Source organism: Mustela putorius, unplaced genomic scaffold (assembly GCF_011764305.1).
Source record: "Mustela putorius furo isolate JIRA1106 unplaced genomic scaffold, ASM1176430v1.1 tig00003834_pilon_pilon_pilon, whole genome shotgun sequence".
In the NCBI taxonomy this organism is placed as follows: domain Eukaryota; kingdom Metazoa; phylum Chordata; class Mammalia; order Carnivora; family Mustelidae; genus Mustela; species Mustela putorius.
This window is the reverse complement of record NW_025421987.1, coordinates 75,085,706-75,101,002: the sequence shown is the minus strand read 5'-3', so window position 1 is coordinate 75,101,002 and position 15,297 is coordinate 75,085,706. Positions and strand designations below refer to the sequence as shown.

The following is a 15,297-nucleotide window of genomic DNA, read 5'->3' as shown; positions in this document are numbered from 1 at the left end:
TTGCTTTGAGCAACTGAATAAACCACACTTGACTAGAGGGTGACAGAACATGTGTTGGAGAGGAAAGCAAGGGCAGCCTCTTGCAAGATTGGTAGACCACAGAAGGAGCTTGGATTCTATTTGAAGTATTTTATATTTACATAGTTTTTAAAGATCATTGTGGCTGATTGCTGTGTGGAAAAGACATGGGCCTGCAAAAAGAAGCTTCGTGTGTGTGTGTGTGTGTGTGCGCGCGCGCATGCGCGTGTGTGTTTGCTTGAGTGGATTTGATGGCTTGGTTCTCCTCCTGATCGGAATATAATCTATTCAATATTAGTGTATATTTGTATTCAAAAGGAATGTACACTTTAATCAATATTAATGAATCTAAATTAACAACATGCCCATACAGCTGTTCTTTAGCTTTTTTCAGTATAGGAGAAAGGAAACAACTTCCTAAGTATGTTGATAATAGGGAAGGATTCTTTAGTCAGAACTATCTAATGGATGCACTTGTAAGAATACCATGACATTAGTGAAATGACTGCATACGAACACCATAAGATTATTCTTAGACTCTTGAGAGAGCTCAGTTTCTGAGTGTAGGAGAAAGAAAAGGAGGAACTCAACCAAATTGAAAAGATAATCATGAAACTGACCAATGTCAAGCAAAGAGGACCTATGGAGAAAGATTAAAGCGACTGGTGTTAATTAATTAACCTGGGGAAGAGAGATTAATACATTTTTGTGAGGATATGTAGAATGGCTGCTCAGAGAATAAGGTCTAGTTTGGTTGCATTAACCCTGGAGACTAGAACTGAACCAGCAGACTAAAACTGCAGAAGACTATTTATGGCTGTGAAGCTAAGGAATCAGTGAGGAAAACAGAGCAATGTCCTTCTGTAGAGATCTTTAAAACAGAATAGATTCTCATCAGCCTCATTTGAAAGGTTTAAGTGTGGTCCTGCCTAAAGGCAAGGTGATGAACGAATGACTTTTCAAGGTCCCAGCCTGTCAGCCCTAGGAGAACACACAGCTGATTATGTGCTGTGATTTTCTTTTGTTTACCCATATCTTATTGTTTGACACCACCAAGTGGCCACACTGAGTAGAATTGTTACAGATTGTGAATATGGGGATAGGTCTTGAGAACTGCCAGTAGTATACTCTCATAACCTGAGAACTACACAGTCTGTTTAGAAATATTCAATCTGTAAAATCACCTGGCATGAAAATGCTTAAACATTGTGATCCTTGTATGGTATTAATTTGAAAAGCAAAACTGGTAGCTACCTTATTAATAATAACACATCAAATTCTTGCATTGTGTATTTGCTGTTTGGTAGGAATGGGATTTGATTCACAATAAGCTGAGCTTTGACACAAAAATCTTTTGTTTTAGATACACATATATTTAAAAGCCAGATTTTGACCCTTTCACATTTAACAGATGTATTAAGTAAATTAAATGTGTCTTCAGAAATACTTTTCTAAAATGAACTCAAATATCATATCGGAAGAAGAATGTAGTAGACTTGCAGGGAAACCACAGTTGTTGATACATGACTGAAGGCATCACATTAGAAAATAACTTTAGATACAATACAATAGGCTAATATGCTTCCTGGTACCTTCTCTCTTTGATTTATGTAAAAATTACATTAGCATCCATTAACATTTATTAAACTCTTTTGTGAGCTAAATATTGGATTCTACATGGGACAAGCCCACCCTGTCACTCCATTCTTGCACCACCTCCAAAACAAAAGCATTGTTAAATATGAGCAGTGAGGTAATCCAGGGCCAGACTCCTTCTAGGAGACTCCTAGTAAGCTATGTAACTCTATAGCCCTCCAGTTTTTATAACAAGAATTCAAGTTTTTTTACTTTAAAAAATTAGAGAACATGTGGTCATTAGTTCAACAAATATTTATTGTGTGAGTACCACACCAACACTGTTCTAGGCAGTGGGGTTAGAGCAGTGAATAAAAGAGATAAAACTCCAACCCTCAGGAAGTTTATATTCCAGGAAAGATCCAGAGAGTAAATATTTTAGGCTTTGGTATGGATAGTATTAGAATGTGGTCAGGGTAGTCCTCACTGAGAAAATGTCTGATAAAGACCTAAAGATAGATGAACAAGGAGGTCAGGGGTTGTCTAGAGAAAAACCCTGGAACAGCAACCGTCAAATGCAAAATCCCAGAGGCAATAGTGTACCTGTTCTTTTTGAGCAACAGCAGAGGAGACAGCTTGTCTGGAGCAGAGTAAATCGGAAACAAGGTCACAGACCAGATGACAAAGGGCTCAAATGCCATTTTAAAAACTAGTTTTTATCTAGTAAGTAATAGAAATCCTAGGAGAATTGGCTGGGCATCCTATTCAAATAAAGTAGGAGATTTCCAAAAAATACATACATACATACATAAAAACTAGTTTTTACTAGATAAGTGATAGAGTGAGATAAGAAGCCTTTGCAGTTTTAAGCACAGTAGTGACCTGCTCAGGAGCACTAATTTTAATTTCTTTGGCCTTAGAAACTGGATGGGTGAAGAAGGCTATTAGAGATTGGGGAAGGGAAAATAAAAAGCATTAGAATCTCAGGTATAGAAATATTAAGCTTGAAATACCTTTTGGGTATCCACGTAGAGATGTGAGGAAGACAATTCCTACAAATCTCGAGATCCAAAAAGAGATTAAAGTTCAGGATATAAATGTAAGGTTTTTCAACCCCGTATTTAAAACCACGAAACTGATGAGATCCCGAAGGGATTGCATATAGAAAGAGAAAGAAGGGGTCCAAGCATTTGCCCTTGTAGTAGAAATCCAGGGAGATGAGAAGATACCAGAAAAGGAGACTGAAAAGACCAACCAGTAAGGCAGAGGGAAACCGGAAAGAACAGAGTTGTTACCCCAAGTGGAAAATATACACCGGAAGAGGGATAAGCAATTGCATCCCTTGCACCTGAGAGTGCATGCAAAATGCAGACTGAGAATTGAACCACTGTTTTAGCAGCAAGGAAACCATTAGTAGCATTGACTATAGCAGTTTCAGTGAAGTAGCAGAATGAGAACCTTGCCGGAGTGAGTTAGGAGAGAGCAGGAAGAGAGAAATTAGAGATAAGGAGTACACACAGCTTTTTCAAGGAGTTTCTGTGGGCTTCTTGTTGTTTATTGTTTGTGTAGAAGGAAAGAATTAAGATGATTACTGGAAGGGAAGCAGATCGAGAGGCTTTGGGGATATTTTGTTTTAAGATGGCAGAAACAACAGCATTTTTGTGTGCCGGTACAAAAGCTCCAGGAGAAAAGAAAAATCTGAGAAAGGGCAAAGAAAAGAAATGAGAGAGAGAATGAATTACTGGAGAAGTTTCATGGGTAGGATGAGATCTGATGCGGAAGTATGGATGGGTGGGTGGATCGAGTTCACACTATACTATGTAAAATGCTTAACCTGGTGCTTAGATGAGGAAAGGTTCTAAAGGGACAGAGACGAAGCCACCCACTGTCACATAAAAGGGGTTGGCTAACATGATCCTCCAGGTCCAGTGGAGCTACAATATTCAGTAGACTAATGAAAGTAAGTTGAATAGAATAATGACAATGAAACAAACACAATTAGAACAACATTGAATCACACTGACTAGCCTCCAGGAGACTGGTCTAAAGGTAAACAGAGATATGTAAAGGAAAGTAGAGGAGTGATGGTTAATGTTTACATTCGGTTCATCAGGGGAGTCTCCCAGAACCAGGATCCCACAAGGTACTTGACTCCTTGTAGATGCTCTGAGTTGATTAATTAATTATCCTTGCTCTTTATAAATTCAGCATGATGAGAAACCCCTGCGTCCTGCCTCACAGATACTGCATGGTATAATGTTATTTCCATGCTCTTTTCATGTTCTTTCACTGAATTTTATACTAATTTATAGAGGCTAAGCTGTAGGGCAGAGCTATGATAGGGAACCAGACAAAGGAAGGTGGGTGGTGAAAACATAACTGCCACTTCCAATGGGAAGAAAATGGGGCTGAAGCAACTCCAATATAAATTGTGTTCTAACATTAAGTGAAATGTTATACTTATGAAAAATATATTAGCAAACATGTAGCTCTCTGAAACGATACTTTGTTATTTAATACTAGTATCTTTTTACTATTATAGTAATTGTGCTTCCCTGAGGGCAAGTAATAAATTTCAATGAACCTTAATTCTTCACTTGTTTCAATATAAATTGGGAGATATGTTCCTTTGGAAAAAGATGTGAGCCCCCAGGTGTAATAAAATCATATTTAAGAATGTAGCAATTTGACAACACATCATTACAGTAAGAGCAACTTTTAGAAAACATTAATAAAAATACTATAACTTCTAATTTTACAATGGTGAACTCAAAACTAAATCACTGAAAGCATTAAAAATGCAGGAAAGCTCTAGAAACCCACTGTCATGATCTCTCTTCCCTAGCAATTATTCCAATCTAAGAATGACAATCACTAACATGATAGAAACTATCAATTTAGCTTTTACTTAAGCCTCTGTGCTTACCATCCAGGATCATCTTTTACAGTTTTTGCATGTTTCAGAATTGTAAAGTTTCCTTCTTGAACTCTGCACAGTAATCTTAGTACACTGTATACATTGTCCCTAAAAAGAAAACAGTAGACTGAAATATTTAAGGGAGTCTGTGGCCAGAATATATAGAAGCTGGTGCCTAACTCTTGACTGACAATTTTATCAATGCTTGCCACCTGTTGCTCAACCTCCTAATTTATATAGAGTTAGGCAAACTATACCAAATCAAGTGTACCATGTATTTTTGGATGTAAAGTTATGGAACATAACCCCACTCAATGTGTTCACTTAGTGTCCATAGGTCTCTCCATAAGGCAAAGTTACCACATGGCCCACAAAGCCTAAAATATTTACTATCTGACTCTTTTTAGGGAAATCATACCCACTCCTGGTTTAACTAATGACTGGTCTCCTCATTAAACACTGCTTGTTGAGCCATGTCTACATATCCAAATGATAACGGAAGGAGGAATCAGAGTGCAAAATCAAGTCATCACCTAAGAGTACCCAGCTTCTATAAATATGTGTGTGCTGTCTTGAGAGTGAGACTTTTTACATTTTTCATTGATTTCCTAAATTCAGAATTTATTAAATGGATTTCTATTAGGTGACAGGTACCTAAGTAGGCTTCCTTTTTAGGTAGTCATGAGAGGAAAATTTTTCCAAGTGTTTCTATCAAATGCAAATTTTGAAATTCACTTTTGCCCCCTCTTGTCTGTGATTTTTATAACTTTTTTTCCTAAATCTTACATGTTCATACAACATCAGACTTCCTAGCTCACTTTATCTTATCAGTAAACTAGGGCTTTGAAAAATATAAAAGCATTCTTAAAAGATTAGTTATTCTTAAATTATTATCATTTATTTTGAAATGTCAGTGGACAGCTCCTTTCCAATACCACATGTGTAAAAAAACAAATTGGGCAGAATAACCCTCCAAATGGTGGCATTTTTTCCATTGTTATTTTTTAAAGTCCTAATGTTTGTCTATCCTGAGCAAGAAACTAAACATTTTAATTCTTCCAACAGAGTACCATAGTAAGTTTATAGTTGCTGTGCCTTAGACAACCTATATTTAGGGAAGGAAAATTTCTAATTCAATTTACAATGATGTCAAGAAACAACACATATCTGCAGGCAAAGATAAGAAAAACATTCAGGGGTACACCGTGATAGCTCCACTTAAATAAATAAACTTTTAGTACTAGTGATTAGGTACACAGGATTATTATATGTTTAATTGGCTAACGTGACAATTTGGAATTACTTCTAGTCACATTTAATTGGATTTGGAATCTCTGGAGAAAAGAAATAGAGAGGCCTAGCAAAACAGTCATAAAAGTAAACTGTTTTTCCAAAGGGTGCTAAGCAATGAATTAATATCAATTGCACAATAGTTTTTAATATCCTCTCAGCTTAATAAGACTAATTCAGTGGTTGTACATACTAGATACGAAAACCAATTCAATTAAATACAGAAAGTGGGGGAGGGGAGTGTTTGTTGAATTGCAAATTTTTTATTTTTACTTTTAAGAAGGCCAATTTAATCCGAGCTGAATAATCTTTAATTCAGGCAAAGTCTGAGATATGCTTAAATAGCTATACAATAGTTAGCTATGTATGCTATGCTAGGTTTGAAGGCATTTTAGAGTCCATAAAATATGTGTTGCTCTATAAATGCTCTGAAGCTTAATAAGGGGCAACCGAAACAATGCATTCCTTCATAGTCTTCAAGTATTCTTATACTGTACAAGCAGAAAAAACATCTGGAAGACAAATAGCTGGTTGCTTTTCTTGGAGTCTTAGTTTAGATTAAAAGAAAAACAATGGAAAATAAAAACAAACCTACTTTTCTACAGTCTAAAATGTGCTTGGGCTTTGCTTAATATTAATGTAGTCAAATTTATATATTACACAACCTTCTTCCTCAGTATTTATATATACTACCTGTTACGGTTTGCCTTCTGCCCTATAAATTTGTGTTTTGTCTTGTTTTGTTTTGTTTTTAATTTTCCTTGTTCTTAGGAGTGCCATGATTGCTGACTACATGTTCTGGCTCTGTGGAGGAAGTGAACAGTGTATAAGCAAGCTCATCAAACTGTATTGGCAGGTAAAAAATGATGTCCCAACTATGAAGGAAGAGCCCTTCTCATTTTTAGAACCAAAATGAAGGATTGGTGCTTAAAAGATTGCTGGAAAAAGTAGCTCTGGCCCTGTCAGTTAGAAGGACACTACTCAGTAGTAATGTATTTATAATGAAGTAGATTTTCTGTGACTGATTTTGAGGACAAAATTCAAGGTTGTTAACCCTTGCCACATACTTCAGTTTTATAGCCCAATATAAATTTTAGACATCCCAGGAACTATTTTCCCAAGCATGCTGCTATAATGACATGATCCTTTAAAATATGAACATTGTATTTTCACAGATTCTTCTTGATCTATGATCTGTAAAAGCATACACTAGAAGTAATACCAATTACATAGGAAAGGAAAAATGCAAGGATCGGTTGTATTTGTTGGGGCATATTTAGTGTTTAGAACACCTAACTAATAACAAACTACAGATCTTTTTTCTCATTTATTATTCAAAATGGCAGCAAGAAGTCATATCAAAGGTCAATTAGATCTCAAGAATAGAGTCATACTTTCTTAGAATTATAAAGAGAATTTAGAATACGCTAGTTCAATCTCCTTCACAATACACAAATCTATTAATTTCCTGTCTGCTCTCAGCAAATTGTCAATAACTTTCTGCTGAAATAGATCCAAAATAAAGAGCACATTTAACTCCAAGAAATGACAACCAATTTGCTAATTATTAAACTGCCTTCTTCATGTAAAGTAGATTTCTACTTTATCCAGTGGTTCCCAGTAGGGCAACATGGACCAAAAGGAAACCCATTTCCAAATGAAATTTTTTTCAAATATTTGAAAGTCAACTACAAAAGCCAAAACCCTCCTCTGTATCTTCTTTCCTGACTGTGTAGAGCCTTTTATTCCTCATACTTCAAGATGATTTGATTTAATTTAATATGAACCTTCCAAACCAACTAGAATAAGATCTTATAAAACACAAATATGAAAGTGAGAAATAATCACCAGTAGTCTTTTGATGCTTCCTGATTTTTCCCATATTTTCACTACTATGTCTTGGCCCCCAGTTTTCTGTCTCTATATCATGTGTTATCTTTATTAGACAGTAAAGGGTTAGGTTTATCATATAAAATGCTCAATAATTTATATGGTTCCAGCTAAATATTTGAAGCTCAGTTTACCAACTATAAAAAATAAAGGTTTATATTAGTCCTACTATATTTGAGACCTGTGATTACTTAAAAAAAAATCCTTTATTTTTATTAAAGGATTTCAGAAGCTCCTGGAAAGAAGTGGGAAAGGAGTTGAATCTCAAGGATTAGATACAACATTCAGCAAGCTTGGCATATAATAGGTCTCAAATGAAAGTTTTGATTTAATTTATTCATTCACTAAACAAATAACATTGAGTACTTACTGTGTTTTCTACATTGAACTAAGAAAAAATAGATCCATTGTTGGTGCAACTGTAAATAATGTACATATTTAATGTACTGTAAATAATTTTTTCCTGTTTCCTTTAGCTTTCAAAGAACACTAATATCCCCATTTTTTTACCTCAAAGTAGAAAAATAATCTCCACTTACCAATACATGCATGTTTGCTATGCAAAAAGGAGGAAAACAAATACTATTATTTAATTACTCTGTATTAATAAAAATAAGAAAAACATATTTCTCTTTGTATTTTCTTTTTCTCTTTATTTTTTAATTATTTCTTTAATCCCTATCACCTATTTAACCAACACCCCCACCCACCTCCCTTCTGGTAACCATCAGTTTATTCTCTATAGCTGAGTATGGTTTGCCTCTCTCTTTCTCTCTTTTTTTCTCCTTTGCTAGTTTGTTTTGTTTCTTGGATTCCACATATAAGTAAAATCATATGGTGTTTATCTTTCTTTGAATGGACTTATTTCACTTTTTATTATATTCTGTAGTTCCATGTCATTGCAAATGACAAAGTTTTATTCTTTTTAAGGCTGAATAATGTTCTATTGTGTACATGTACCACCTCTTCTTTATCCATTAATCAGTCAGTGGACACTTGGGCTGCTTGCATAATTTTGCTATTGTAGATAATGTTGCTATAAACATTAGGGTCCATGTATCCTTTAAGTCAGTATTTTTGTATTCTTTGGGTAGTAAATATCTAGTAGTGTGATTATTGGATCATAGCCTTATTTCATTTTTAATTTTTTGAGGAACCTCCATACTGTTTTCTACAGTGGCTACGCCAGTTTGCATTCCCACCAACAGTGCAAAAGGTTTCCCCTTTATCCACATTCTTGCCCACACCTCTTGCTTCTTTTCTTGGGTTGTTGATTTTAGCTATTCCGACAGGTGTGAGGTGATAGCTCACTGTAGTTTTGATTTGCATTTTCCTGACAATAAGTGATGTTGAGCATCTTTTAATATGTCTGTTGGCCATCTGTACGTCTTCTTTAGAAAAATGTCAATTCGGGTCTTCTGCCCATTTTTAATTGGATTATTCATTTTGGGGATGTTGAGTTTTTCTTTTCCTCTTATAATTTGAAGCAACTAGGCATACTGGAAAAGAGCCCTTGTTTAGAAGTCAGATCTGATTCAGTCCAAGTTCTAAGACCAAATAGTTATTTAACCTAGGGCAAATTAGTTTCTAGAGGAACTTCAACTAGAAAATAAGAGATGACTAGCACAAAGTGTTTGAGAAGGTCTATTCTTGAAGATCATTTTAGTACTGAAATCTAATATTTTAAGCCTATCTAAAAATGTCACACATATTAAGATAAAAAGAAGTAACATAATTAGAAATCTCATCCTGCAGATAAATTCCATAAACTAAACCCCTCAACACTAGCACACCACGCCCTTCTCACCAGTTACATACTTTCTTATGTGAGCCTGCCTCTCTCTGATCTTAATTTAAATGTGTATATCTTCCTCCTTAGACTTTATTCTGTCCTAAATCAAAAGGGGCTTTTGGAGATTGCCAAACAGTGATGCTCCACCACCCAATCTACCATGGCAACTGAATTTAAGAATGTTGAATTTATGAATGCCCCCAAACATCACAGACTAGAAACTGTATCTGCATATACATTTATAGACATCCATTAAGGTTTAGACAGGAGGCTACTTTCACTACCTTTGTAAGTGATGAAGTTTCTGTATATCTTCTTTCAATCACATAAAATACCTATCACTCTGGTTAGTTAGTCTTCTTAGACATCTGAAATAAGAAATGGAAAATTGGGGTATGTAAAAATTTGAGAGCCATTCTACACCTACTCTCACAAATTGTTGGTTCACAAATTCTTGGATACAAAAGAACAGACCTTTACTTTGGTGAGCTCAAGAACGCTTTTCAATTGTATTAGGAACAGTTTTCATATCATCAGTCCAGCAAGAAAAAAAGGCCTAAAGCTCTGCACTACATGACAGCTCACACTGGAATATATCACTCTGAATAAAAGTGTTTGCACATGTTATGCTATAATAGCATCACCTCTTCAGAGCTAGAGAGGGTTGGAAATAAGTTGTCACAACTGTACTTGCATGCATGCTTCTGAAACCTGATACCCAGTCTCCTATTATCAGCCACTTTCCTATTCTCAAATACCTTGAAACCCCATCACAATTCTGAGCTAATTAACAAAATGGAAAATTCCTGGTCATACTGAAAATTAGCTATTTTGAAGCGGTGACCACTATGTATTTATACATTGCTCCTAAAGTAGTAATATTATTTCAAAAAGATTTTAACAGTAAACTGTAGTCCACCTCCTGAGCCCCCGGCCCCTTTAGATCCAGGGCTAGACTTACTAGCATCAAGAAACAAACATGACGGGGTGCCTGGGTGGCTCAGTGGGTTAAAGCCTCTGCCTTCGGCTCAGGTCATGATCCCAGGGTCCTGGGATCGAGCCTCGCATCGGGCTCTCTGCTCAGCAGGGAGCCGGCTTCCTCCTCTCTCTCTCTGCCTGCCTCTCTGCCTACTTGTGATCTCTGTCTGTCAAATAAACAAATAAAATCTTAAAAAAAAAAAAAAGAAAAGAAACAAACATGACTTCCATTCCACTTTCCCTTTCCTGGTTTCCCACCTTCGCTTTCAGCCATGCTGTCAGTGACATGGATTGTCTGGTATGTGGCTTTCTCTCCTACAGTGTGAGGAACAGAGCCAACTCCAGTCTGCACTGCAAAATGGAGTGAGAAAAGGGGATAAGAGCTAATTTTGCTGTAGAAGTCCCACAAAACAAGTACAGAGGAGCCCAACTAAACAGGGACAAGCTGCCTGATCAGCTCATTCTTCACCTTAATTATTCTTTTTTAAATCTCTTTCTTTCTTTTTTGAGTCACAAACCCCTCTGAGACTCTGATTCCATTTATGAGCATCCACCTAGAAACAATACTCATAAACATATACACAAAAAAAATGTGCCTGCTGTGTATCTCATTACATTGGAACTCCTACATGTAGAATATGGAGAATTACAGTTTTATCACTCTTTGGAAAAGGTTATGCAATTTTCCTGGAATAAGAAGTTGAAATATATTTGACATCACATCAATATTGATGTTTCATTTTAATAACAATAAGAGATACAACCTTGATTCACAAAGTATCTAATAGTAAATGGAATCAGAGCACCTGTAGCTTACAAGATCTCATATGGATAGGCAGGCATCAACAATAACCAAAATTCATATTACATCATTTCCTTTGTCCTCAGGTCAATGAGATTATCTTTGTTAAGTCTATACCATCAAAGTTATCTATGTTAGCAATTTGTTTCAGTTTTAAAGCCATTTGAACAAAAAGTGACCCTCATAAGACATAAAGCCATTTGTCAAGTGTCTGTTGATTTTTGTCCCTAAAAACTCTCATGACTTTGTCAGTCTCTCCTCCAGTATTAGAAAATTTAAATTGTTATTTATAACAATAACAATTGCTATTGTTATTTGTAACAAAATAAGAGTCACCTCATTTAGAGTAGCAGCTTGACCAAAAAAAAAGAAAGAATGAAAGAAAAAAAAGCTCATAGTTTTTCAGCAGCATCTCTAATAGTAAATTCAGCATTTTAATCAAAAGACTTGCTTCACTTATGTGACTAAGATATCAGCCATTATAAAGCTAGTCCTGGAATGAACTTCTCACTATCAATCTGTTCTAAGAAGGAGTTTTCTTTTCTCTTAAAAATTTTTCAAGAATTAATCAAACTAAATCACTTCTAAATTTCTTCTCTGAACTGCCAACAAACTTCTCTATTAAGAAAGAGCCTCATGGTGTGTTCTTATATCTTGACAAAGATCTACTGAAAAGGCACTGATTTGAGCTCTTGGCTCTGAAGAAGTTGAAGACTTTCACAGCAATTGAAAGACCTCTTTTGGGGGTTGTTGGAGGGGCTGTTGACACCAACATGAGCCCCTGTAGAAAGCCTGACATGTGGAGCATCTTTCCTTAGTGAAGCAGCAAAGGCTGAGGCAGTGCCAACTTCACAGATCCTCCATCTGTGCAGAGAATACCAAGACTTCCCATCCAATTCAACTTGTACTTGGCATTGAATGTTCACCATCTTAAAGATATCAATGGCCTAAATGGTTTCCAAAGAGGGCTCACCAGCAAGAAATTTTTCTTTGGTGAAATTAGTCACTCTCAAAGGACAAAATCAGGAACTGGCTGCACTGAGATGCAAAAGATTTTCCCCAGCCATATGCTTGAGGAAGATAATGCACAGTCTGTGGGCTTTAAAGCCCTTCCATGGTGTTTAGGGGTTCAACAGAACAACAGGTTGAGTCCCTTGGGTACTCCTTCTCTTTTCAACAGCCCTTTTTCTTCTTGGTAATGAGCCTAACAGAAGACATTTATTGCTTCCAAAGCTCAAAGCCAAAAATAATACCCAGACTGTTCGTGTCATATAGTTCCTCCTTAAACTACACTATAGTCATTCAAGCTTGAAACATTTCCAATCCAGTATGTGCAGACTACTCTTAAATTAGTGGGTACTTTTCTTTTTTATTTTCAAATTATATTTGTCATTCATACCCATTCAGGAAATATTTATTGATCACTTCCTAGTGACTCTATGGCACTACGTTATGTGTTAGAATTACAGCAGTGAACAAAATAGACCTTGTCCTGTCTTCAAGAAACTTATTCTAGCACAAAATATTTATTAACAAGAAAAACAGCCATTATTTAACTTAGACATCATTTCTTCTTAATTTTTTCTTCCACAGTAATATCAAAGTGCATTGCATCTAGCGATTCAATACACATTTATTAAATTCAGTTAACCAAACATACTATTTTACATGAAACTCAAACCAAAATGTCAAGAATATTTTGGAATAGTTTTTTATTTGTTATTTAAAAATTCTGTGCTTATATAAATTAAGTATTTCTGTGTGGTGTGTATGTGTGTGTTTAAGTTCACAAATGTGTAAAACTTTGTGCTTTAGTTGAGTTTGGGATTTATCAGAGTATGTGGAGAAGGTTGCCAATTTCCAATAGTCCCTTTTGTCTCATTGGTTTCTGTGCTCATGGATGTCTCCATATACATCATAGCATCTTATTTATTAGCTTCTTTCAAACATAGCAATCAAGACAGCAGTAAGCTAATGGGTTTCTCTGCCCTAACTGGAGAATGATACAGGATAACTTAACACTGACTGTTATTTAGTGCCTTATACCAATAATGGAGACTAACTTTTTCACTCCAGTTCTTTGTTTTTCTTCCCAATATTGCAAAATTATACCAATTTTAATCATTTACATGATACAGATTTATGATATCTCAACGTCAAGAGTAAAAATAAAATCTTCAACATGAAATTTCAGGCAAAGTAAGGTCAAAGAACTAGAACTTTTTTTATTATCCTTAACAAAACACCTACATATTCTAGAGAAGAAAAATGTGTTCTCTCTAAAGATTTGCTTCCATGTGAAAAATGTTTCCACAGAGAGGAACCAAAAAAAATGTCATATGAGCATTTCTCCTAATGGCCTTTGTTTATAGTCTATTTATTTATTTGGCCCCATCAGGCATGCAGTTTATAAAATATTTGGACAAAAGTATCTGAAAGTAACCCAACCTTTACTGTAACTAGTTTAGGTATAATTTAAGAAGCACCAAACTCACTCACCTAAAAATAGTTTTCCTATCAACTGTCACGTGTCGCACTTAAATTCCCACCATTTGGCACTGAATATCTTGTCAACCCCACATCATATGCCAAAGAAATTTTATCTGTAAGTGCTTAACTCATTAATGGGTGACTCAACAAAATTGGGAAAATTATTTTGAGACTTCTTAGTACGTTTGGAAACATGAAAGCAGAATCCTGAAGGAACAGGATCAAAGGAAGGGTAAGCCCTTATAAGGAAAGGTGACAGAATGTTCTGAGTATAGGAAGTGTAGGCTGGGCAGAAGAACTCTAGGAAGGCAATGGATGTATGTGTTTAACTCAGAAAGGAAGGAAAGCAAAAGAAAACAGACACCATAGAGCAGTAGAAAGAAGTCAGATCTATGATTCACAAGCTGTAACTTCTAGTTCTAATGCTAGAATTCGGTTTTCGAAAAGTCACTTCATTTTTAACTAGTTAGCCACTGCTACAATACTGCTATGTAATAAATCACTCCTAAACTCAGTGGCTTATCATAATAGTAAGTAGGTTGGCTTATCAGTCATGATTTGGCCAATCTAGGCTGGTCTTGGATGGACTTGGCAAGGCTTAGCTCCAAGCTGCAGAGAAGCCCAAGAATGATCCATATGTCTCTCATTCTCCTTTGACCAATCGCTACCTGACGTCTGTTCTTCTTATGGCAAACTGCAGAATTCTAAGAGAGAAATCAAAATTATATAAGCACATTTCAAGCCTCTGTTAGACCATGCTTGTTAACTACACATCCCATTAGCCAAAGAAAACCATATATGGTCAAGGCTCAGTGCAAAGGGTAAAATTCTTCTGTTCACTGCAATGCCATGACAAAGGCATGGATATGATACTGTTATAGAGAGGGGAAAAATTGAAACCAGCAACACAATGTGCTAGTTTACCACACCTGTTCTGAACTTTAGTTTCTGCTGCTGTATGATGACAAAGTCGGCTTAGGTCAGTGGTTCTCAAACACTGGTCTAGTTACCAACTGCATCAAAATCATTTGGGAAAATTTTTTAAATATTATATTCCCAGAGTTGAGTGAGGTTCTAAAAGCTGTTTATCCCTACCCCCCAACTAGGTGATTCTGATGCACAACCCTGAGCCTGGTCTTTAAGGCCATTTATAATTTTTTAAGTTCATGACCAGCCTAGTCTACCATAGAGTTTATTTAGCACTTTGCTAAATACAAAGTTAAAGTGTGAGAGTACCTGCACAAGAAGAAACCCTAAGCCCCAGATTCTCCCTCAGTCCCTCTATATAGAAGTCTCTAGTAAATGAGGCAGCCTGTACTTCCTCTTTTTAAAGGCTAACTGCTCTCCTCTTCTCACCATGATGTAACTCGGATTTTCCAGCCCACCTCCTATGCCTGAAGCAAATTCTTTGGCTGTCTCAGGATTTCTTCCTACATTCAGTTTTACATCTAGACAATAATGGGCATTGTAGTTGTTTTTAGTCACTTGCCTACAAAGAGATTTGTCCACTAAGCTAGGCAATATTAAGATTCTCATTTTATGAAT

General features: G+C 35.9%; 1 protein-coding gene across 2 annotated transcripts in view; it reads left to right on the top strand.

Moving 5' to 3' along the window:
• The window catches only part of SPATA16 (spermatogenesis associated 16), a 244,138-nt gene that overhangs the window by 149,630 nt on the left and 79,211 nt on the right, over positions 1 to 15,297 (top strand). For both annotated transcript variants that reach the window (XM_045088170.1, XM_045088171.1), the window contains exon 5: positions 6,572 to 6,656. In XM_045088170.1, the coding sequence (XP_044944105.1) occupies positions 6,572 to 6,656 (85 nt within the window). The remainder of the gene's footprint in view (positions 1 to 6,571; positions 6,657 to 15,297) is intronic.